The following is a 25,716-nucleotide window of genomic DNA, read 5'->3' on the forward strand; positions in this document are numbered from 1 at the left end:
CTCTTTTGAGTCTGGAAACCTTAAAGAGAAACCAGCAGACCCTTTCTTTAATTTCCAAGCAAAGGGTCTGCTGGTTTCTCTTTAAGGTTTCCAGACTCAAAAGAGAGCAGGGCAATTAAAGGCACAGAAGTCCTGTCCTCTATTGAGTCTGGCAACCCTAAACAAAACTCGCAGGTGATTCAGTGGAGGCTGGTGCTCACTGGCATTGGTAGGGCAGAAGTCAAAGAGGTCAATTGCAGGTGGAGCCAACTATTTCTGGTTTCGTCCGCATCCTCCCTGATGGGTTCTATGAAGTCAACACGGAGGAGCCTAACAGGCAGTGCTCCACCTCTAGGCTGGTTGTAAGTAAGGAGAGAGGCTGGGAATGAGTGCTGACTGGGGGTCAACAGCATTGCTTCCAAATAGCAGCTGCTGGAAACCCCAGGAGGCAAGAGTGTTCTTGTGCCTGAATCCTGCTTTGCTGGTTTCCCATGGACATCTGGTTGGCCACGGGATGCTGGACCAGATGGGCCTTTGACCTGATCCAGCAGGCAGTTCAGGTTCTCCATCGCACCTGAGGTTAGCAGGTAGGCTACAATCAATTCATTGGCCTCAGCTGCTACCAATAAACCTCCCCCCCCCCACTACACAAGAAAGCTGCAGCAAGAAGCAGCTGCTTTTAATGTGCCAAAGAGCCTGTTGGATATTCAATCATCCGCTGAATGGCTGTACCAGTGGGGTGGATCCAAGCTGTTTCTCCCAGGCTCTGAGGTATGGAGACAGTGGGGAGGGGAGGCATTTCATCATTTCCCCCTTTCTCCCTACTCTACCACTGCATGAAGACTCATTCTTTTTCACGTCTTAGCCAGGAGAGGAAAAGGGAAAGGTTAAATGCTATAAGTAAACATAGGATAGAAAATACTAGGAACTTGAAGCAGCCCCTGGAAATATAAAGCAGAAGTGCTTGCCTTGATCTATGGTTCTGAAGTATTGTCTTTTCTTTTTACATTACAAAGGGCGGGTGTTCTAGTATGTATCATATAAAACTTAATAGTTCTATATTCCTACACTAGATGTCACTGTACCAGCATAGACTGCTGGATGATAATAGACTTCATATTCTAGATCCTTCTTTCATCCATTGGGTTGATTCTTTTCATCTTTCAAATCTGAAATTTACTCTAGATATGCTTCTTTGATTGCACACAATGCGTGGCTGGAGAACAGCCTCGCGAAATCGGGAGCAGTGCAAATTTTGACAGGTAGCCGGATGGGTTTCAGTTTCCTTATTGTTTCAGAGTGCAAATTAGGTAGGCTTGCCTTTAAATGCAAACTTAATCAAATATCTCAACCCACCTTCCCTCCTAGAGAAAAAAACACATCTCTCCATTTTGAGAGCAGCTTTTGCACTTTCAGTTTGTACAGTTCTCTGCTCCTGCACAATCTTTGCACGTGTGCAAAAGCCGAGCAGGAGAGTGACAGACTACAGCTCTATGCTGTAACAACTACCTCTTTTCCTCTGTGTCTCTTGGCACATGTGTAAAGACTATTGGTGGAAAGAAAGAGAGGAGAATGTGATTTGCCACACTGTTTTGTGCGTACCAAAATGCTGTCCGATTCCTGGACGCATCTGGGAAAATATGGACGTACGGCAACCCTAACATAGGAACCTAAACACGGAGATAATATTTCTTTTTTTTTCTTTTTTCCCATCCAGATGACAGGATGGAAGAGGCATGATAGTTTCCAGAGCTTCTCTTGATTCTTTCAAGGACTTGCCACTCAGCCACCTGCCAGTTTTCTCCTCCTACCTTCTCTATGTTTGTTTTGTTTTTTGTTTTCAATTCCAAAACATTAGCAGCCTCTAGCAATCACCTTATCAAGGTTTTCCATTATCTGTGGGCACTGGAATGCCTGGAATCCATCGCTGGACTCCACAAACCCTTCAGCACAGTTGGCCTTACTTTACTTGCTTCTCAAATTTAGTTGACTTCCAGTTGTGTTCTGTTACCCTAGGGATTCATGCCATGTAGCCAGGAATGAGTGCTATTTAAATACTAGTGACAAGTGAGTTGCTAATTCCTGATATTCTTGTTGCATGGCTCAGTGTTCAGTATTCAGCAGTCAACCTCGTGTGCAAACAGTGCCTGCGTCATTACCGCATAGGGAGATAATTCCTTGTTTTGGCTTTTTGTACTGGGGGGAGGGGGCTGCTGCTTATCCTTTCCTTTGCTCAGGGGTCTAAGCACATCCCAAGTTGCATCAAACAATGCATCCAGCCGGTTCACTGGAACCCAGATGAGCATTGTAATATAGGGGCAAATGCACTTACACCCACAATAGCTCCATGTGTAGAAGGACATTCTCCCTTCTTGGATGGGACAATTGTGTTCTATTGATGTTTCCTTAACTTTGTCAGTGCTTTCCCACCCACCCCCTAAAAAAATGTTTAGGGGTATTTTCCTACTCATATTGTTATACTGCCCCTCAATGAGGCCAAACTTAGATTCAAAAAAATGTTTAGGGGTATGCATACCCCTGCGTCCCCACAGAAAAAAAAACACCGATTGTTGTTGTTATTCATTTAATTATTTATTAAATCTGCATACCGCCCTTCATCCGAAGATCTTTGGTGCGGTTCACAGCATAAAAATACAAAAAATACAAAAATAAAAACACGAAATACGTAATAAGAACAAGAACAAAACAACCCCACAACCCCCACTCCTACAAAAAGGACATAGAATATTAATCAGCCAAAGGTCTGGGCTGAAGAGGAATGTTTTCGCCTAAAGATGTACCATGAACGCACCAGGGAGCCCCCACAGAAAAGGCCCGTTCTCATGTTGCCACCCTCTGGACCTCATGTAGAAAGGACACACAACAAAGGATCTCAGAAGATGATTGCAGGGTCCAGGTTGGTTCATTTAGGGAGAGGCGGTCCTTGAGCTGTTTTTATTGGTCAATGCCAGCACTTTGAATCGGGCCCAGACACTAATTGGCAGCCAGTGCAGTTGGGCCAGAATCGGTGTAATATGTTCAAACCGCCTTGCCCCGGTGAGCAACCTGGCCACCGATTTCTGCACCAGCTGCATTTTGTGAAGCATCTTCAAAGGCAGCCCCGGGTATAATGTGTTGCAGTAATCTACCAGACCATAGACAACAGAAGTGAGGCTATCCCTGTCCAGATAGGGGCGTAGGTGGGCCACCAGCCGAAGCTGATGGTAAGCACTCTGTGCCACCGAGACCACCTGACCCTCAAGTGACAGCAAGTGACCCTCAAGTGACAGTACCCCCAAGCTACGTACCTGCTCCTTCAGAGGGAGTGTAACCCCATCAAGAGCAGGCAAGCTCCCACCCATCTGGTCTAGGGAACTTCCCACTAGCAGTCTTATCTGGATTGAGCTTCAGCTTAGGAGCTCTCATGCAGTCCATTACTGAGCCAAGCAATAGTCCTGCCTCACCTGCAGATGTAAAGGAGAAGGAGAGCTGCGGGTCATCAGCATATTGCTGACAATGTACTCCAAAACTCTGGATAATGCCACTCAGCGGTTTCGTGTAGATGTTAAACAGCATAGGGGATAACATCAAATCCTGAGGAACCTTACACTGAAGGCTCCCTGGGGCTGAAGAGCACTCCCTAAACATCACCCTCTGGAAATGACCACCCAAGTAGGACTGGAACCACTGCAAAGTAGTGCCACCCACTTCTAACTCAGCCGATGGTACCAAAAGCCACTGAGAGATCGAGGAGAATGGACAAGGACACATTTCCCCTGTCTCTTCCGACTGAGGTCACCATACAAGGCGAGGAGTGGTAAGAAGTTCCAGGGGGCGAAAGTCGAAAGTCAGTGAGAAAGCACTAACGACTCAGGTGTCTTTGTGATCTTTGTTCATGGATGCACAAGCAGAACATAAACGGGGGCAAGCAGGATTTTTTCCTCCCTGCAAGCATCAGATTCCCAGAAAACTGATTGTACAGAACTCCAAGGCTATGCTTCTGGGGTGCCTCCATACTAGGTTTTTCAGTTAATTTGCATGTTTGTTTTATTTAGTTTATACCCCATCTTTGTGTCTTGTTTAGTAAGTCCAAATCAGGTAGGCTCACGTAAAAAATGGGAATTGATCCGAGTCCCCCCTCCCCCCCAGCTGTGAGCTGTGGATTTTCAAGCAAATGTTCACCAGCTTGCCACATAGTTCTGGCCCCAGATTCACCTGCGCTTATTTTGCTTGCGGAGCGCATGGATGGATTGCGGTGGTGTGTACGTGTGTTCCTTTCCTCTGCAAGATGTATCTCTCCTTCCTGGAATATCTTTTTACGTAATCACTTGGCGCCTCCGGCCCAAGGACCAATAGCTCTGAGCAAAGTGATGCCTTCAGAGTACTTAACAAGTTTCAGACCTTCGAATCCGAACACTTAAGAGAGCCCAGGGGACGCTGCTCTTGACAGTCTTATGGGTGCCCTGAGCTAACCTTGCAAAGGCGTCAGGGGGAAGGCAGATGCGCGTGTAAAAAGGGTCAGAACTGAAAGCTTTTTGCCTTGACAGTTTTAGATGAATGAGATCTTTCAGTCCGAGATGCGCTTCCCTTCCTCCCCGCCACCTTGAGTGCTGTTCAGAGGAGCACCAGCATGAAACAATAGCACTAAGAGGACCTCCAGAGAACCCTCTTAAGTATGCTCTGCCTATTCCTTTCCGGCACTCCAGCGGCCATTTCTTCTTTCAGGCATGGGAGGGTGAATGAGGGCACAAGGTTCCTTCACGTGCAAAGGCTTCCCCATTTACTTTGGTAAGTAAATTGAACTGGGGGTGCAGGGAGAGGTCTGCTTATCCAATGAGAAAACTGCATGGAGCTGCCCTGGTCATGGGAATAAATGGGAAATCCTGTTCATATAGCAGCTGCATGTGCCCATTGAGCATCATGCGTCCCAACTGGAGCAGGTGTGGCGCAGCGGGTTGAGTGCAACAGTCCACTTCCGCATTCAGCTCTTCGTTTTCTTGGGCATCCCATGTTACTTTAGAAGTGAGAGGAGGGTTCTCACTCCAGGAATGGAGGAGAAGCTCTGGTCAGTCTAGAACTGAAGGTAGATCCATCTATTTCGCTCTTCCCGACGTGTAGAAAAACACATATATTGGGGGGAATGTGTATGAAAACCATATATTTGTGAAAATAGCATACAGAAATGATTTATATTGGGCAAAGCTGTCTGTCTTCTGCTTGAAGACCTCCCTTGAGCAAGAGCCTACCATCCCTGGACCCAACTGGACCCAAGGTCAAGCTGCTGTTACTGTCAAGAAGTTTCTCCTAATGTTCAGCTGAAATGAAAACAAATTAGTAAATAATAAAGAAAGGACATTCTCTGCACTGTAAAAATGATCATTTAGAAAGGAGATCTGATCAGGCATACTTCCAAGCTTTTTATCTCTAAAACCTTAAGGTCTGGAAACTTGTGTCTTTTTCAACAAAAAAGAAAACTGGGATTCTAAGGCTGCCAAATTCTGCACCGTTTACCAGATGCTGGACTTGTGTTGTTATCCCGTAGATGCAAATAATACTCACATGTCTGATTTAAGGCACTGTACTGTGCAAGGCGTCACCTCATGCATGGATTAACGTAGTTGCTGTTTTAATGGAGACCAAAGATCAGCTGGCTGCATTCTGACATGCATTCCTTCTCCTGCTGCTGCCTGCCTTTTTTTCCTTCCCTGCCTGGTAAGCATACAGCCTTTCATTCATTCATTCATTCATTCAAAGCTCTAGCTTTAAAAGCCAGATCCAGAGCTTCTTCTTTTAAATTCCAGGACAGCCAGAGTAACCTTTGATTCCACACTTCAGTTTTCAAATGGAGAGACTGCAAGAAGATGCAGACAGCCGGGGAAAGGGCAGAAACAGACAAGCAGAGTGATAAAGGCGAGGTTGGAGAGTCTCCACTTTTGCTACATTCCACAAGTCCCAAATATTTCCAATTTTTCATAGTTCTCTGTCCCAAGAGCTGCAAAGTGGTTTCTTTGGAATAAACCTGGGCTTGCCTTGATTCAATTAAAACCATAGATGCATGCGGTTAAAAGTAATAAAAAAAAGTTAAAAATTCTCTGCTTTAAATCTCTCTCCACTTCCTGGTGCATTTAAAAATATATTACATCTAACTGCTTTAGAGAAAACTAGAAAAGTAGTATCTATTAATATTTAATTGAATCAGATCCTTCCAACTCCCTGCTGCAACCATGTGATTTGCCTTTGTCTTGATAAAGAAGAGCGCTCCCTTTTCGCCGCCATATACATATTTGATTTCTTTGTGCACGTAGCTAGATCTAAGCCCTGCACAGTTGCCTTACTTAAACTGCGTATGAGGAACCTTAGATGTCCCTCCCCATGTGTGGTTTACGAATGCCAGGAATCCACTCCCTAGGGTCGGAAATGTCTATAAATTAACGCTCCAAAGGTGCACTAGCAAATCCTATGATCTGATCGTTTGCACATTTCCTAGGTAAAGTGCTGTCAGCCAGGACAGCTGAGGCAGCTATGTATTATTTAAACATTCACTGGGAGGGAGGGGAACACGCCACCATGCATTAATCAGGATCATACGTATAAATTTGCTTATTGCCAAGAGAGCTTTGATAGGTGCAAGGAGCCCCCGAACCCTCAGCAGGACATAGGAAGATCCCTGCTGGGTCAGATGAAAGGCCTATCCAGTCCAGCGTCATGGAATCGTGGAACTGCAGAGTTGGAAGGGACCATGAGGGTCATCTAGTCCAACCCCCTGCAATGCAGGAATCATTTGCCCAGTATGGGGCTCGAATCCACAACCCCGGGATTTAGAGTCTCATGCTCTACTAACTGAGCATGTTCCCCGCTATGGCCAAGCAGATGCTTCTAGGAAGCCCACAACCAGGACACAACATCAGTCACCCTCTCCCATTGTTCCTCAGCACCTGGTATTCAAGCCTGTTCCTTCTGGAGATAATAAAAGGTAAAGGGATCCCTGACCATTAGGTCCAGTCATGACCGACTTGGGTTGCGGCGCTCATCTCGCATTATTGGCCGACGGAGCTGGTGTACAGCTTCCAGGTCATGTGGCCAGCATGATAAAGCCGCTTCTGGTGAACCAGAGCAGCACACAGAAATGCCGTTTACCTTCCCGCCGGAGCAGTACCTATTTATCTACTTGCATTTTGATGTGCTTTCGAACTGCTAGGTTGGCAGGAGCTGGGACCGAGCAACAGGAGCTCACCCCGTCACAGGGATTCGAACCACTGACCTTCTGATCGGCAAGCCCTAGGCTCAATGGTTTAACCCATAGCGCCATAATTACTATAAGCGATAAATAACCTCATTCTGCATGAATCTGTCTGGTCCCCATTTAAAACCACCTGAGCTGGTGGCTGTCGCCACACCTGTCAACAGCAATTTTTTTACTTTCACTATCCAGGGGTGCCAATTTGGGCCCTAGATTATGGGTGCCCAGTCTGACATGACGTCATGTGTGGTGTAACATCATGACGTCACATGGCCTCAGAACCTGGTGGCATCAGAATTCAAGTTCCGAGGTCTCGCAAGGCCTCTGACGTGACTTCCGGTGCTCTGCAAGGCATCAGAAGTTGCATAGGGGCCCTGCAGTGTGGGTGCTGAGCACCCACAACGAAACTTTTGTGGGTGCTTGGGGCCCCCTAGAGATGGCGCCCCCACGCTGTGTGAAGGACTTCCTTTTTCCTGTCCTCGTCAGCTGCATTAGATGGCCACAGGCTCTCGTTTCAAGAGAGAGAAACTTATCTCCATACAGCTGGTCTGCAGAACATAGCTTCTCCATTAATCCCAGGGGAGCCCATTGATCTTCTGAACATTCAAATCAGGTCTGCCCATTGCAATGAATGAGGAAGTGCATACTCACGGGAGCTCTCTGTACCCATCGGGATATGCACATTGCAGTGGGTCACTGTGTTGTGTGTGTCTGTTTTACAATATGAGCCCAAGCACATGTCAGTTTCTTATCTCAGCTCTAGCTGCAGACGCATCAGAGGAACCCCAGGAAATGATGCATCTCCTTCAGCAGGGACATATGATGGACCATAAGAACAACACCGATCTGGCAGTATGGGGGCAATCAAATATCAACCAGATTGGTAGCCAAGCCACAACGCTGGCAGGTTAGGTTGTGTCTCTGCCAGAAGCCCCTTGTGTCACCTCAAACCCTCCAACATTTCTTCGGTGAAAATAGGGACATCCTAAGGAAAAGTGGGACATTCCAGGATTAAATCAGAAACTGTAAACCTGGGACTGTCCCTGGAAAATAGGGAAATGTGGAGGGTTTCTGTGCCTACAATAACACATTCTGGCAATTTGCAGTGGTGACACTGAAGCACAGCAAAGTGCAATCCTGACAGGCCACAGTGGTACAGAGTTCAAGGCATATGGGTTCTGCTTGCAGAGTCCTGAGTTCTAGACCTACAGCATCTTACATGCTGGCCTCCAAGCAGGTGCTCCACTGATATAGGAAATTTCCACATGAGCCACATATCCTATGGGGGAAATGGCAAGCACAGCTCTCTCCTAATGTTTGATTCAAGCCCTTCTCTAACCCAGACCCTCAACCTTCCCCGTTTATTTTAAGAGAGACTTTAAGGCAGTTCCACCTGTGCGAAAGCATTGTGTGAAGTTGCTGCCTCCACCGAAATCTCGCAAGGAGCCTTTTCTGGGTGGGCGAGTCCCATGCCTACTGGGATCTCTGCAGGGTATGTAATACATTGCTAGATGAGTGCACGGAAGCTTAAAGAAAATAAATAGGAGAGACCGAATATCTGCAAGTTGGTGAAATCCAAAACGCCCACCCACACCTTCTTCTTGCTAAAGTGCAATAATTCGTATCAAATTCAGGGTGGAGTTAGATGCAATTTCTCTGCCACATTTTCAGCTTGAAGAACCAAACGCTGCATAAATAAAGGGCCGTTTCTCCCACATGAGTACAAAGGAAAATGATGTAATCGGAGCAGAACCATTTGTACCACAATAGCGGAGGATCTGTCAACACTCACTCCTATAAACTCTTACTTTTCAGGGGTTTACAGCTAAGCTCTAAAATATTTGGGCTGGATTGTAAATTGTAATTAAGTCAGAATCGTTTTTGGTTGTTGTTGTTGTTGTTGTTGTTGTTGTTTTTAATTAAATTGCATCCCTTCACAAAGAGAACAACAAACACTGAAATTGGACCCTGGCCATTTAGAAATGGTAAGTGGGGGGTGGGATAACGGAGGACCCCTTGCCTGCCAGTAGATTTGAAACAAGATGCTTGAATGCATGTCTTATACTTTCAAACGTATCGGGGCGAAATCACAATATGCACATTCCCGCTAACTGATGATGGATTACAGGACTTTGCAGAAATGTCCTGGGCTCTTGTCTCATATCTTCCTGGGACATAGGGGGTGGCCTTGTGTCGAGTCAGAAGCACAGTACAGTGGTACCTTGGTTCTCAAACACCTTGGTACTCGAACAACTTGGAACCCAAACGCTGCAAACCCGGAAGTAAGTGTTCTGGTTTGTGAACTTTCTTCAGAAGCCCAAGGTGCTCTGTTTTGAGTGCCACACTTCAGTTTTGAGTGTTACGCAGAGGTCTGTCTGTTTTTGCTATTTATTTTGCGTTTTTGTTTTTGAGGCTCTTTTTTGTGACTGTGTGAAACCCAGTTCAGCGATTGATTGATTGATTGTGTGACAGTAGTACATTGTTGATTGCTTTCATTTTATGGATCAAGGGTCTCGTTCGATAGTAAAAATCCATGTTAAATTGCTGTTTTAGGGGTTGTTTTTAAAAGTCTGGAACGGATTAATCCATTTTGCATTACTTTCTCTGGGAAAGCGCGCCTTGGTTTTGGAAGGTCTTGGTTTTGGAATGGACTTCCAGAATGGATTAAGTTTGAGAACCAAGGTACCACTGTACATCTTGCTCAGCACTGTCTCCTCTAACCAGCAGCTATTCTTCAGGATTTCAGACACAGAATATTGCCCAGATCTGCTTGGAGATGCCGATGTTTGAACCTGGGACATTCTGTCTAACACTGAGCTATAGGTCTTCCCTTACATCTTTAAACTCGCACTCCTGCCAGCACATATGAGTTAACATGTAGTATGTATGTATGTATGTATGTATGTATGTATGTATGTATGTGTGATCATATTCCATCCGTCCTCCCAAAGAAGCCCAGGGCAGCAAAACCCATCTGTGATTTTAAAAATGCAATTACGGAAACAAGAAACTCAATTGTTGTTGTTGTTGTTTAGTCGTTTAGTCGTGTCCGACTCTTCGTGATCCCATGGACCAGAGCACGCCAGGCACTCCTGTCTTCCACTGCCTCCCGCAGTTTGGTCAGACTCATGTTCGTAGCTTCAAGAACACTGTCCAGCCATCTCGTCCTCTGTCTTTCCCAACATCAGGGTCTTTTCCAGGGAGTCTTCTCTTCTCATGAGGTGGAATCAAGCGTTTAAAGCAAATTTTAAAAAGAGGTGTCACCAAATCACGTGTCTGGACAGGTCCCCGAAACATAAACGTTTTCAGCAGGTGGCTCAAAGAGTTAAGTGATGGTGCCTGTCTAGTATCAATAGGCAGGGAGTTCCAAAGGTAAAGGAATGCCACAGTAATGGAATGTTCCCTTACAAATGTGGAAAACAATGTGTGGCACTTGTAGAAGTGCAAGTTCCGCAGATCCGACTTGCACGAATGGGGCAAGGCGATCCCGTAAGCAAACTGGTCTGGTATAAGCACCATTGTATGCAATTTTGCATAATATAATGCCTTTATGTATGCCACCTTCAATAATATAAGCATTATTGTGCACACTTTCCCCCAATGCACACTTTTCCTGCACCCATTCATTTGGTTAGAGAAGTGCAAATTTCAAGGGACAGCTGCGATTCAGTTTGCGCATTGGTTCAGCACGTGTGAATTTGATGCAATTCCTCCCCATCCCTGATCAGAGACGATGGGAGGCGACGCCTATGAGTTTCTAAAGCCACAGAAATACTCTGGGCCTCTTTCCAGCCCCTGTTGGAAACCGTCCCTGGAAACCGAGCATGGAGTAGATATTCGTGTCCTGCTGCTCAGAGAACGAAAGAGCCAAACGTGATATCACTTATATAATGCGAACAGCCCTTCATCATTTATTTAGCATATAAATAAATGAAGCACAAGGAAATGGCAGAAGCTGCTATGAGTCTGGCGGATTAAACGCGGGCCACCGGACAGTTTTCTTCTTCTTTTTTTCAGCTTTTCTGACCTGGCTGTTATGACACTTAAGCACCCAGATTTGGTGGCTGAAAAGACCTTTTACCACCTTCAGCTGATCTGTCAGCTGCAACCATCCCTGGACTGGAGAATTCTGGCCTATCGATGCACTCAGGGTTACCATCTCGCCCTCAGGATTGTGGGTGCCTGCCGCTGCTACATGGATGCGCAATGTCACATGCACACGCCTGATGTGTGACATCACACACAATATGTCCCCATTTCCCTGGGGAGGGGCTCGGACTTGGAGGCAGAGAGACTGCCTCCGTGTCCGAGCTCCACCCTCCAGAAAAGGGTGTCTCGCTGGCTGGCTGCGGAGGGCGGAGCTGAATTGCTTCTCTCTCGGAGGCAGCACTTTTTCATTGACTTTATGGGTGCCCAGCTGCCACATTTATATTATTGTCGGTGCCCAAGCACCCACAGCCCCTTGGAGTTGGCTCCTATATTTGATGTTAGCTGCCCTGAGCCCGGTCTCAGCCGGGGAGGGCGGGATACAAATAAAAGTTTATTATTATTGTTGTTATTATTATTATGCATGCACTGATAACCTGGAGACTTGATTACTGTAACATGCTCACAAGAACAGGCTGTTGGCAACATAAGCCGGTGAGGCATAATGGTTAGAGCGTTGGACTCGAAGCAATTCTCATGTTTCTCATCCTTGTATCTCCTGCGGCTAAATGTAGGAGCCAGCTGAACAGAAAGTCATTCCATTTGAAGTGATCTAGAAGTTTGGCTCAAGGCAGGAATAGGCAAACCTGCAGCCGTCCAGATGTTGTTGGACTCCAACTCCCTTCTGCCCAAGCCAGCATCCGGGATGATGTCAGGTCAGGGATGATGGGAGTTGGAGTCCGGCAACATCTGCTGGCCACTTGGTCCTCGGCGTCTAATCTGTGATGACTCATTCCCATATGGAGTCCAAGTTGTCATCAAGCGGCAACCAGCTGTGCCATTTGGACTGGTGTTATGCCCTGTTTGCATGTCAAGGCCCCCAAGCCCCTCCTATTTGATGAATAATAAAAACACACGGACACCAGTATTTTGGGTTAATGGGATCATTAAGGCCACAACGTTATTGGTTACAGAACGTGAGTGGTATTGTCTTAGGCGTTGGAATAGAACCGACTATATCTGACCCCTGCCCACCATGCAGGCAGTCTAGTAAGGGTCAACCACAAGTAGGGGGAGCCCTGTTGATGTACATCAACTGAGAGCTCCCCCAGGGTCCCCGATGGGGTCGTGGCATGACCCTAGCCCATACCTGGGCTTCGGACGAGATCCACACCCCCGGATCCCTTTAATGGAATACCCTTAAAGAGGAGGGGCAGGTAAAGGCCAGAACCTCCCCTCCCATAAACCAGGTTTTGTTGTTGTTGTTTAGTCGTTTAGTTGTGTCCGACTCTTCGTGACCCCATGGACCATAGCACGCCAGGCACTCCTGTCTTGCACTGCCTCCCGCAGTTTGGTCAAACTCATGTTCGTAGCTTCGAGAACACTGTCCAACCATCTTGTCCTCTGACGTCCCCTTCTCCTAGTGCCCTCAATCTTTCCCAACATCAAGGTCTTTTCCAAGGATTCTTCTCTTCTCATGAGGTGGCCAAAGTATTGGAGCCTCAGCTTCACGATCTGTCCTTCCAGGGAGCACTCAGGGCTGATTTCCTTAAGAATGGATAGGTTTGATCTTCTTGCAGTCCATGGGACTCTCAAGAGTCTCCTCCAGCACCACAATTCAAAAGCATCAATTCTTCGGCGATCAGCCTTCTTTATGGTCCAGCTCTCACTTCCATACATCACTACTGGGAAAACCATAGCTTTAACTATACGGACCTTTGTCGGCAAGGTGATATCACTGCTTTTTAAGATGCTGTCTAGGTTTGTCATTGCTTTTCTCCCAAGAAGCAGGCGTCTTTTAATTTCGTGACTGCTGTCACCATCTGCAGTGATCAAGGAGCCCAAGAAGGTGAAACCATTGGTAAAACCAGGTTTTACCAATGCCTAACCGCCAAATCTTACAAAGTTGTGATGATAGCTATGAGGCAGGCAAAAACCACATGGCTGGTGCCAATTTGCCATGTGGGGAAATTCCTACCTGGCGCCTCAACGGGCGACCAACCGTTGTCCATGACAAGGCCAAGATGGTGAACGCATGAAAACAGGGCAGAAGATCCGTTGGAGGAGACAGTAAGCAAGGGAGAACCCCCCGGCCGCTTAAGTAGCTCAAGCCACACACCCCGGGCGACCGGATTGGTCAGCCGTGGGGGCGTGACGCGGCCAGAACTCCCTGTGACACGAGTGGCATTGCCATGCTGCCGCCGCTGTACATAGGGAGAGTGTGAGGCCTGCCTGTAACACCGCCCCCCGGCGAGGGGGAGCAGCTTTCTCAGAAGATGAAGCATGATCATGAGAAGAAAAATTGAAATAAATGTTAAGTACTTTGTCAGAGAGAGAAAATAAGAAGCAAATCAAGAGGACCCTATAACAGTTGTGCATGGCAAAATTATCCCATAGGATACCTGCTTACGTGTCATTACGCCACATTGAAATCAATGGAACTTGCTTTGCAGTGGAGTTAAACCCATTTCCTTGGCTTATAACCTGCAATTTACAAACAGGACTTGCGTAAATTTATTGGTATAATATTGTGTAACTAGCCCTTCTTAATTTACTGGTGTGGTGATGGCCAAAGATTGTAGATTGTAATAATAATAATAATAATAATAATTTGTTTATACCCCACCCATCTGGCGAGGTTTCCCCAGCCACTCTGGGCAGCTCCCAACAGGATATTAAAAACATGATAAAACATCAAACATTAAAAACTTCTCTAAACAGGGCTGCCTTCACCCAATAATGGATGGTGCTTGAACTGTGTGTGGGTGACTGAGATTTGGAAGACGATGACCCTGAGTTTGCAAATACTACTTGTCACAAATAACCCATTAAAAATTATGACGGGAGTTAGTCGTGGCTAACTTGTTTGATTGGTTTCATTTGTCTGGCCTGGGACCTTCAAATAATGTTTATCAGATACTGTTTTTTAAAATGTCATTTTACAACTATGTTAATCAGATCTTATTTATCAGATCAGATAAGGTACTCCAGATATCATTCGCCCTAAAGGTAAAAGGTAACGGACCCCTGACCGTTAGGTCCAGTCGCGGACGACTCTGGGGTTGCGGCGCTCATCTCGCTTTACTGGCAGAGGGAGCTGGCATACAGCTTCCGGGTCATGTGGCCAGCATGACTAAGCCGCTTCTGGCGAAACCAGAGCAGTGCACGGAAACTCCGTTTACCTTCCTGCCAGAGTGGTACCTATTTATCTACTTGCATTTTGACGTGCTTTCGAACTGCTAGGTTGGCAGGAGCAGGGACCAAGCAACGGGAGCTGACTCTGTCGTGGGGATTCAAACCGCCGACCTTCTGATCAGCAAGCCCTAGGCTCTGTGGTTTAACCCACAGCGCCACCCGCGTCCCTATATTCATTTGCCCTACTTTGTTCTAAACCAAAGGCAGGAGACCAGATTGTTGCTGGAACACAGCTTCCATTAACCCTGCCCACTGACTGTCCTGACCAGGGTTGATGAAAGCTGGAGTCCCAACAGTTTCAGGACTGGGTTTCCCCATCCCTGGTTCAGAATAAGCTTTAGTTATAGTAAACCTCAGGCCAATGGAAGATTCATGGGAAATAATAATTGGTCAAGGACTCAAACAAGGGATAATGAATCAGATTCGTTAGTGGCCTTGTTCTTTGTGAGCATTAATGTGCAATAAATCAATATTCCGCTTCCACTCATGCTAGTTGCAATGCTTGGGGGGCTGTATTTTGTTTGTTTGTTTGTTTGTTTTGATATAATCATATACAATTAATGAAGAGCTTTTTCTCTCCAAGTGAAATCTGAATTTAATTGTAAGGCATTATTGGAAACGATATAATGAAGTATTCTTTAATTCAAAGAGTCTCTTTTCATTTACATGTGTAGGGATCCTGATTTTTCTTTCTAGGCATTGCTAAAATAATATTTGCTACAGACGGCAAAATGATACATATTTCTATAGGGAATTGGCTCTCCCTTAGGGTGACATTCCTGCAAAGCACATAATTTACGCTGAAAACTGTGGTACGATTTGGCAGCTTACAACTGTAGGCAGGATTGCAGCCTAGGTCTTTAACAAACACTGTTTGATGTATTTCATTTAAATGGTAAATCACACAGAGCGGCATTCAGTTTAAGCTTGTACAAAGGAGCGTGGGATGCAGAACGGATAATAATACATGCAAAATATTCCCCCTTTTCTGCCTTAAATTGTTTTGTAATTCTGGATCGTGAGCAGGTTGACCTTCAGGAAAATGTACACTTTGCTGAATGTACAGAAAACCTGTCTATGGGCTGCAGCTGAGTTGCAGAACACATGACTTGTGTGCAAATGGTGGCAGGATCAGTTCCTGGTACCTCTGAGAAGACCTGAGAAAGACTCTGCTCTACAACAATCAGACAGCCAGCATAGATCAGAGATGGCTAACCTGTGATCTTTCAGAGCTTGCTGGACCACTTAGGAAACCGCCTTGTACCAAGTCAGTCCATGGGTCCGTCTACCTCAGTGTTGTCTACACTGACTGGCAGCAGCTCTCTGAGGTTTCAGGTGGCGACTCTTCCCCAGCCCTACCTGGAGAGGCCATAGGATTGAACCTGGGACCTTCTGCATGCAAGCAGATGCTCGGCCACTAACCTGCAGACCATCCTTGTACACTACAAACCCCATCATCCCTGACTACTGGCCAGGCTGGCTGGGGGGTGTTGGGAGTTGGAGTCCAACAGCATTTGGAGGACCACAGATGAACCACCCCAGTTGCAGACAATACTGAGCTAGAGAAATATGCGGTCTGATTCAGTGCAAGGCAGCCGCCTGGATGTCAGAGTCCAGGCTGAGTAGTACTGCTCTGATGAGGAATAATGGGAGCCTCCCCCTCCCCCTGCTCCTGACCAGGATCCTGAAGCTGACCATGAACAGTGGAGCAGTATAGATTTGGAACAGGGGTTTGCAGAGGGGCATAGTTCTGAAGGCAAAAGTTGGGAAGAACTGGGGGGGGGGGTTGAACAGCAAAGTGAAGAAGAACTGGAAGAGAGAGAGAGCGAACAGACTCTCTCTCGCTGGAAAGTGTCCAGCCTACCAGTCCAAGGCCACGTAGAGCAGATAAGGTGGCTACACAAAAAGCACGGCGGTTGCCAGATCAGGTTGCAAGGCGCGGAAGTGACTAGGGGGGAAGTGGGTGGAAACCTTATTTGGGAACACCATCATTCCGAGAATGGCTGCTTCGTTCTTTTGCTGTGATCATTAAAATGGTAAGCAACTATTCTCGCTTTGTCCTGTTTATCTACGGCCAAAGGGGGAGGGGAGGAAGCTGAGTCCCCGAAGCCTGACACTATATGAAACAAATTGAAACTGAGCAAGGTTTCTACTGGGCATGTGTGTGCTAGAGGCCAACATTACGATTATATTTATAAATAAATAAATAAATAAATCCTTATTTAACCTTGCCTTTAATCTATTACAAAAATGCCTGCCTTCGCTCCTAGTACATTTCCGAACTCTATTCAAAGTGTTGGTGCTGACCTTTAAAGCCCTAAATGGCCTCGACCCAGTATACCAGAAGGAGCATCTCCACCCCCCATCATTCAGCCTGGACACTGAGATCCAGCTTCAAGGGCCTTCTGGCAGTTCCCTCACTGCGATATGTAAGGTTACAGGGAACCAAGCAGAGGGCCTTCTCAGTAGTGGCACCCGCCCTGTGGAATGCCCTCCCATCAAATGTCAAAGGAATAAACAATTATCTGATGTTTAGAAGACATCTGAAGGCAGCCCTGTTTAGGGAAGTTTTTAATGACTGATGTTTTAATGTATTTTTAATCTTTTGTTGGAAGCAGGGGCGTAGCTAGCTCCTCTGGTACCTGGTGCAGTGGGGGCGGGACGACCCGCCCACAGGGCTGCTACCGTGATCCTTGCGTGGGGGCCGCCACAGCCACAATCCTTGCACAGGGGCCGCCACCACCATGATCCTCATGCGGGGGGACACCGCTGCCGCGACCCTCGCGTGGCACCGGGGGCGCGCCCACTAGGGGGGGTGCAAGCTCCGACCACAGGGCATATTTGCACGATGCGCCGCGAAAATCCGACCGTCAGGGGTGCAAGCGCCACAACGCTGATCCACCCGGGGGGAATTTTTTCACACACACACACCCTTAGGCATGACACCTGGGTCGGACTGCCCCCCCCCCCCACCAGTTGGAAGCCACCCAGAGTGGCTGGGGAAATAAATTATCATTATTATTTCATTGATTTAAGTTTCTGTCCTGCCCCTTCCTCCGAGGACCACAGGGTGGTTTATAATCACTGTTGTTCAAACTGTTGGAAGGTTGCAGTGCCTGCTGTGGCAATATAAAAACTAAGCCGTATTCTGGTATGTGATAGATCGATCGATCGATCAATCGATAGATAGATAGATCGATAGATAGATACCGTAGATAGACACAATTGTGCATTTGAGTTACTGCATATCAGGGATTCTTAAATCCCTGCTTCTTCTCAACCATGTGAAGCTAGGCATGAGTGGGAAACACACACCCCCCTCCGTTTCTGCTGCTAAACAGTTGGGAGTAAAAAGGAGAAGCAAACAAACGAACAATTATTGCCCATTACTACAAATCATCCATAGATGTACCAGTAGACCCCTCTCTGCATTCTGCCCACCTCTGCTCCAGAGAGATGTCACGTATTCCCTGTGATCTCATGTGATTAATAGCCTCGTAAACTTTACCCGGTGTTGAGTCCTGGGTTTCCTCGATCCTTTAGAAAGAGGAGGCATGGAAACCTTAACACCAGCCTCCCTATTTTTGCCAAACGGGTGAATTTGGTTTCCATGGCAGCAGAGACAGACCGATTTTGACTTTAAGGCCATCGGCAGATGAAAGCATTCCGCTTCAGAAGACAAGGCTCCCCAAGTCTTGAGAGCGGCACATTCCATTCCTTTCAATCCACGGTTCTCGCGACATGGAGTGGATCACCCTTCGTAGTAATTTCTAGGGAAGACTCTTCCCCGGAAAGTTTTAGTGTGGATAGGGAGTGCTTGGTTATAATGATCTGGGAGTAATTTTGTGACACAGCCCATTGTCTTAAGTCAGGGACAGTCAACATGGTGCCCATGAGATGCTGTTGGACTTCAACTCCCATTGGCCCCAGCTAGCATGGAAACCTGTCTCTCTAGTGTTTGCAGTTTTAAGAACAAGACCGAAAACTGCCTAATGACATTTACCATGAATGTTCCATGCTGTGTGCGGAAAGCTTATTTGAACAATGGGTAATTACTACGATCGCTGACTTTGTTTGCATTGCTTTCACATGCCGTGTGTTTGGGGGAATCAGAGCGCAGACGTAAACCACCAATCCGCAGGACGGAAGATACTAATAGGGTAAACAGGTTGCAAATTTCTCACTTAGCCGGTGCTGAAAATCCACGTAATGGAAGCAAAGAAGGAGAGAGCATTGATTTTTTTGATGAAATATTGTGCTGCATATATACACCCCAAAGGCTTTGCATTAAGACTAGGCAGAATCCTGACATTTCCTAACCTTTTGGTGCCCATTGTTGAATTTCAATCACATGCTTTTTAATTTTGTTCGCTTTCTGGTTGAAACTTAATGTGTTGACCCTGCCAGACCTTTCCGACCACAGTGATGATAATGTATTTGTGTGTGTTTATATGCTATATCGGTGATTGCAGAGAGCGTTTTATTAAATCCAATACAACCCACTATATAAAATACACATTGATTGAGATCCAGCGCCATTAAAATCAGCAGGAATTTTGCCAGCCAGCCCAGTCTGCAAGCAATGGGAGATTCCAGGGGTTTCAGCCACACTTACTTGGGGTCCATGTATTCTTTTGGAAATGAGGCACAGTGGAAATTGTGGTATCTTTCATGACATATGATTTATTTGCACATACCATACTTTTCCATACTTCCATACATCACTACTGGGAAAACCATAGCTTTAACTATACGGACCTTTGTAGGCAAGGTGATGTCTCTGCTTTTTAAGATGCTGTCTAGGTTTGTCATTGCTTTTCTCCCAAGAAGCAGGCGTCTTTTAATTTCGTGACTGCTGTCACCATCTGCAGTGATCAAGGAGCCCAAGAAAATAAAATCTCTCACTGCCTCCATTTCTTCCCCTTCCATTTGCCAGGAGGTGATGGGACCAGTGGCCATGATCTTGTTTTTTTTTTGATGTTGAGCAAAGAAGCTCAACATCATGTATGGAAGTGAGAGCTGGACCATAAAGTGAGAGCTGGACCATAAAGAAGGCTGATCGCCAAAGAATTGATGCTTTTGAGTTATGGTGCTGGAGGAGACTCTTGAGAGTCCCATGGACTGCAAGAAGATCAAACCTATCCATTCTTAAGGAAATCAGCCCTGAGTGCTCCCTGGAAGGACAGATCGTGAAGCTGAGGCTCCAATACTTTGGCCACCTCATGAGAAGAGAAGAATCCTTGGAAAAGACCCTGATGTTGGGAAAGATTGAGGGCACTAGGAGAAGGGGACGACAGAGGACGAGATGGTTGGACAGTGTTCTCGAAGCTACGGACATGAGTTTGACCAAACTGTGGGAGGCAGTGCAAGACAGGAGTGCCTGGCGTGCTCTGGTCCATGGGGTCACGAAGAGTCGGACACGACTAAACGACTAAACAACAACAACAACCATACTTTCCCATCTATTAGACTCCCCCATATATAAGACTCCCCCCTATTTTGGGGGACTCAGTTTTAAGAAAATGAGGGGGGGATGACCCAAAGTTGTTGAGCCTCTCCTTCCATGCAGCTGCGGGCAGGATACACACCCTAGTTTGTTTCCTGTGCGCAACAGCATCAAGGGAAGTTGCGCTCCAGCCAGCCAGCCGGTTGGCCGGAGGGCACCTTCCCCCATGCTGCTGCGCAGGGGAAACGATCCAATGAGTGCTTCCCACACACAACAGCATCGGGAGAAGCTGCGCGCCGCCAGCCAGCGCCCCCAGATCTCTCCCCGCGTGCAGCAACATCTCCCCCCCCCCATGCCACTATCTGTGTATTGGACGACCCGAGTTTTTTGACATGATTTATGTGTCAAAAAACCTCGTCCAACACATGGAAAAATACGGCATATACAACCTGAGCCTATGATGGAGGAGTTCACAGCATAAACAGTCCAAGAGGGCCTTGCTTCGTCCATAGGCACAGCCCTGAATCCAAACTGTCATCAGCCATTCTGCTCTGCCTGCTGCTTTGGGTCTCATTCACATAACTCTAACCTCTGATTTTATCTTCTAACTAACTCTGGGTCAAGAGAGGAGCCCTTCCCCTTTGCTGTCTGCCCCCTCTCTTTGGCTCACCTAATGTCTCATCATCATCTTCCTTTAGTTCCCCTAATGGCCCATCACCCCAGGCAATTTCCATAGGCGTGGGAATCTTAACCTAGCTTAATTATAGCTATAACACTCAAATGGAAGCATGGGAGAGGCTCTGGAGGGAAGAGATTAAATTTATGTCATGTTACGATCTAAAAGAAAGCTGTATGAAAATGCTTTACAGGTGGTATTTAACACCTGTTAAATTAGCCGAAATGTTTAGATCTAGGTCAAAACACCTGTTGGAAATGCAGGGAGGCTGAAGGCACATTAATCCCCATGTGGTGGAACTGTAAAAAGATCAGAGAGTTTTGGGAAATGATCTATAACGAACTTAAGAAAATGTTTAAACACTCTTTCCCTAAAATGCCCGAAGCCTTCCTGCTAGGAATTATGAGTAACAAAATCCCAAAGATGTTCAGGAGAGTTTTCATGTTCTGCCAGAATTCTAATCGCAAAAAGCTGGAAGGGAGAAGTTACCCCATCCAAATCAGTCAGGCAAAATAAACTGAGAGAGTATGCTGAACTAGCATAGCTGCCAAGTTTTCTCTTTTCTCGCGAGGAAGCCTATTCAGCATAAGGGAAAATCCCTTTAAAAAAGGGATAACTTGGGAGCTATGTGAACTAGCGAGAATATCAGCAAGGTTACAAGACGTTACAGATGAAAAATCTATTAGAGAGTGGGACATATAGAGAGTTTACCTGAAAGAACATTGCCAAAATATCAATCCTTTGGCAGGTCTTGATTTAGTTTTTGCGTGTAATAGGACAACTTTGTTGTCTTTGTCCATGGAGTTTGAACTATTTAAAATTTCAAAAGATGATGCTGTTAAGGTGCTACACCCAATATGCCAGCAAGTTTGGAAAACTCAGCAATGGCCAGAGGATTGGAGAAGATCAGTCTACATCCCAATTCCAAAGAAGGGCAGTGCCAAAGAATGTTCCAGCTACCGCACAATTGCGCTCATTTCACACGCTAGCAAGGTTATGCTTAAAATTCTACAAGGCAGGCTTCAGCAGTATGTGGACCGAGAACTCCCAGAAGTGCAAGCTGGATTTCGAAAGGGCAGAGGAACCAGAGACCAAATAGCAAACATGCGCTGGATTATGGAGAAAGCTAGAGAGTTCCAGAAAAACGTCTACTTCTGCTTCATTGACTATGCAAAAGCCTTTGACTGTGTCGACCACAGCAAACTATGGCAAGTTCTTAAAGAAATGGGAGTGCCTGATCACCTCATCTGTCTCCTGAGAAATCTCTATGTGGGACAAGAAGCTACAGTTAGAACTGGATATGGAACAACTGATTGGTTCAAAATTGGGAAAGGAGTACGACAAGGTTGTATATTGTCTCCCTGCTTATTTAACTTATATGCAGAATTCATCATGCGAAAGGCTGGTCTAGATGAATCCCAAGCCGGAATTAAGATTGCCAGAAGAAATATCAACAACCTCAGATATGCAGATGACACAACCTTGATGGCAGAAAGCGAGGAGGAATTAAAGAACCTTTTAATGAGGGTGAAAGAGGAGAGCGCAAAATATGGTCTGAAGCTCAACATCAAAAAAACCAAGATTATGGCCACTGGTCCCATCACCTCCTGGCAAATAGAAGGGGAAGAAATGGAGGCAGTGAGAGATTTCACCTTCTTGGGCTCCTTGATCACTGCAGATGGTGACAGCAGTCACGAAATTAAAAGACGCCTGCTTCTTGGGAGAAAAGCAATGACAAACCTAGACAGCACCTTAAAAAGCAGAGACATCACCTTGCCGACAAAGGTCCGTATAGTTAAAGCTATGGTTTTCCCAGTAGTGATGTATGGAAGTGAGAGCTGGACCATAAAGAAGGCTGATCGCCGAAGAATTGATGCTTTTGAATTGTGGTGCTGGAGGAGACTCTTGAGAGTCCCATGGACTGCAAGAAGATCAAACCTATCCATTCTTAAGGAAATCAGCCCTGAGTGCTCACTGGAAGGACAGATCGTGAAGCTGAGACTCCAATACTTTGGTCACCTCATGAGAAGAGAAGAATCCTTGGAAAAGACCCTGATGTTGGGTAAGATTGAGGGCACTAGGAGAAGGGGACGACAGAGGACGAGATGGTTGGACAGTGTTCTCGAAGCTACGGACATGAGTTTGACCAAACTGTGGGAGGCAGTGCAAGACAGGAGTGCCTGGCGTGCTCTGGTCCATGGGGTCACGAATAGTCGGACACGACTAAACGACTAAACAACAACAAGGACAACTTTATAAATTTAAAGCAATCAGAATAATGCAGAGAAGATAAAGCTAAGTGTGTAACTAAAGAATGTGGTTTGGGAACACAATGGGGAGATCGGAGGTCATGACGAATTTAATCACAAATTGATGTACACAATAAATAACAATTATGGAATGAATGTTTGTTTATTTTTATGTTGTCTTTAACATCTTTTGACTATTTGACTATATTGACTATTGTTTAGGGAAGTTTTTAATGTATTTTAATGTATTTTAATCTTTGTTGGAAGCCGCCCAGAGTGGTGGGGGAAACCCAGCCAGATGGGCGGGGTACAAATCATTAATAATAATAATAATAACTATTACTATTCATGTTATACAGTTATAAAACCAATAAAGCAGTTTTTTTAAACTAATTAGCTTTTAACATTTGCTGATTCCAGGGGGATTCAAGGTGTCTAGCACACAGCTTGATGCACACTGGTCTGGCTTAAAACACACAGGTCTAGCACCCAGTTTTAACACTCCAAGCATTGATTAAATTCTAACACCTACTGGAGCCAGGAATTTATAGGAGTCTGGAACCCACTCACAAACGCATAAGATGTGGACTGTCCCCCCATTTTGAAACGGCTGTATTATGGAGTCAGTCCATTAGTCCATCAAGTCCAGTATCCTCTGCTCTGACGGGCAGCAGCTGGTTCCTCCCACCATTCCTCTGTGTCCAGCCAGCCCATGACAAAGAAGGGGTTAAATACAACAACCACATAAGATCATGCAATTGAAATGTATGCAAGGAAAATAACCAGAACATGATGCATACAAATAGAGATCTTGGTTCTCCAAAGGCTGGTCCTCATGCAGACAAAACAGCATCATCCACACAGAAGAGGCACACTGGGTAGAAGTACCATCGGGGGGGGGGATCCTAAGGAATTGCACCCCGCCCCATGCCCCAATGTAGACTATTGAGGGAGGAGGGGTATTTATTTGTTTTATTTCACAGGATTTCTAAACAGTTTAGTATTTTTAAAAATCTCTAAATGGTATGTAAAGCACAACGTAAGAACAATAAAATTAAAACAGCTAAAGCATGAAAGGCAGTAAAGCAGTGTTACCGGTAGTATTATAATAGATATAGATAGGAATTTATTACTAATAGGATCTAGTTTATGGGTTGAGGAAAACCTAGGGGAAAATATATGCGTCTTTACAAGATTTCTGAAGAAGCTGAAGGATGAATGCTTCACAAAGAGGGGAGGGAATGCCCCAGGGCTGGTGCAATGATGAAAAAATGCCAGGAGTAAAAATTTCCCCAGATGACCCAAGTGATCTTTAGGGATGGGGAAGAAATTTGATTTAGTCGAAAGGAGAACCTGCTAAATTAACATGAAATAGCTGGCAGAAATGTGTATAATAGTCACAAATTGCATAAAGATAAGTAAAAATACTGCATGCACTAAAATAATGCAATTTTAAAAATGAGGGCTCTTTTCTTTTTTAAAAAAATCACAAGTTGATGCAGAAATGTGGAGAACTGGATTTAAGAGTGGGATAAAGGGTGAGAAACTTGGAAAACTGAAATGGACAGATACTGATTTTACAAGTCTATACAGGGATAGGGGGTCTTTCGAAGTTGAAGGGAACCCATGAAACGCACAAGCAGAGCGACTATTATACAGGAAATCTTGCAGTGCTGTAACTGGTCTGCCCTTTACTTTCTCTTTGCAGGAAGGCCTGGCTGACCAACGTCGGAAGCCCGAGCTCACGCATCGACCGGACTAATTTTGCTAATGAGAAAGAGATCACTAAACTTGAGTTCACTGGCTTTAGCACAAGATACTAGCCCAACAGAACAACACCAAGTTTATTGTACTTCTTATAGTAATAAATTAATTGAAATTATTGTTGGTGTTATCATTATGTTATTTACTTAATTGAAACACTATAATATTATAATATTTATTATTATTATTATTATTATTATTATTATTATTATTATTATTATTATTATATTGTTTCTGCTTTTGCATGATATTGTTTCATGCTTCTCTGAAGTGCACAATCCCACTTTTTGGAACCTTCCTGAATGTTAGGGGAAGGTAGCAATTCTCCTATTTGCATTCAGTAGGAACTGCTGTGTGCTGTAATTTTAGAGAGACATTTTTTTGAAAAATGACGTCTTTACAACCACTGGATCCCCCAAGCTAACGCTGTCCCTACAGATTCCCAAAAGGCAAATAGGAGCCTCTCTCGAGGCAAGTTCTTAGCAAGCACAACTAAAAGTGTGATTGCATTTAACTTGGCTGTTTCCTTCTTCTAAAGAGCAGCTGGGTTGGGTTGTGAAATGAGGTTGTGATGGAAGCGGCCCTCCTGAGGCTAAGGGCAGTTTGGGGATGTGATTTTCGCTGGGAATACAGTACGGCAATGCGAGAAGGGTTGACACACCAGGCTCCCAAATATGATCACGCCATCACCCATGGCTGCTGCTTGGAAGAAAACATGGCACATTAATGCATTTAAGATCCCATCCAGTCTGAACCACACCCAACTCATAACTAAGCATTAAGCACACAGGTTCCAATAGAAATCCAAAGCATAATTTCATTAGATTGTGCCCTTGGCAATTATTGCTGTGTTTATTTACAGAGCAACCCTACCCATCTTTACTTGGAAGTAAGTACCACTGCATCCAGTGCGGCTTACTCCCAGGTAAGTGCTGGGTTCTTCACTATAGGGTCCCTCAGCTGTATCTGGCTGGCTTCACATCACAGAAACTACAACACCACCTCTCTCTCTCTCTCTCTC

At 45.6% G+C, this 25,716-nt stretch overlaps 1 protein-coding gene across 2 annotated transcripts in view; it reads left to right on the plus strand.

Moving 5' to 3' along the window:
- The window catches only part of ACYP2 (acylphosphatase 2), a 53,600-nt gene extending 28,787 nt beyond the window's left edge, over nucleotides 1-24,813 (plus strand). Inside the window, exon 4 of one of the 2 annotated variants that reach the window (XM_035110967.3) lies at nucleotides 24,640-24,813. In XM_035110967.3, coding sequence (XP_034966858.3) covers nucleotides 24,640-24,754 — 115 coding nt within the window. In that variant the 3' untranslated portion in view covers nucleotides 24,755-24,813. Of the gene's footprint in view, nucleotides 1-5,780; nucleotides 6,086-24,639 lie in introns of those variants that run through there. The other variant, XM_088666874.1, reaches the window with a different exon arrangement.
- Nucleotides 24,814-25,716: the final 903 nt, after the last annotated feature.

The sequence above is a fragment of the Zootoca vivipara genome, chromosome 3 (genome assembly GCF_965207765.1).
Source record: "Zootoca vivipara chromosome 3, rZooViv2.hap1.1, whole genome shotgun sequence".
Classification (NCBI taxonomy): domain Eukaryota; kingdom Metazoa; phylum Chordata; class Lepidosauria; order Squamata; family Lacertidae; genus Zootoca; species Zootoca vivipara.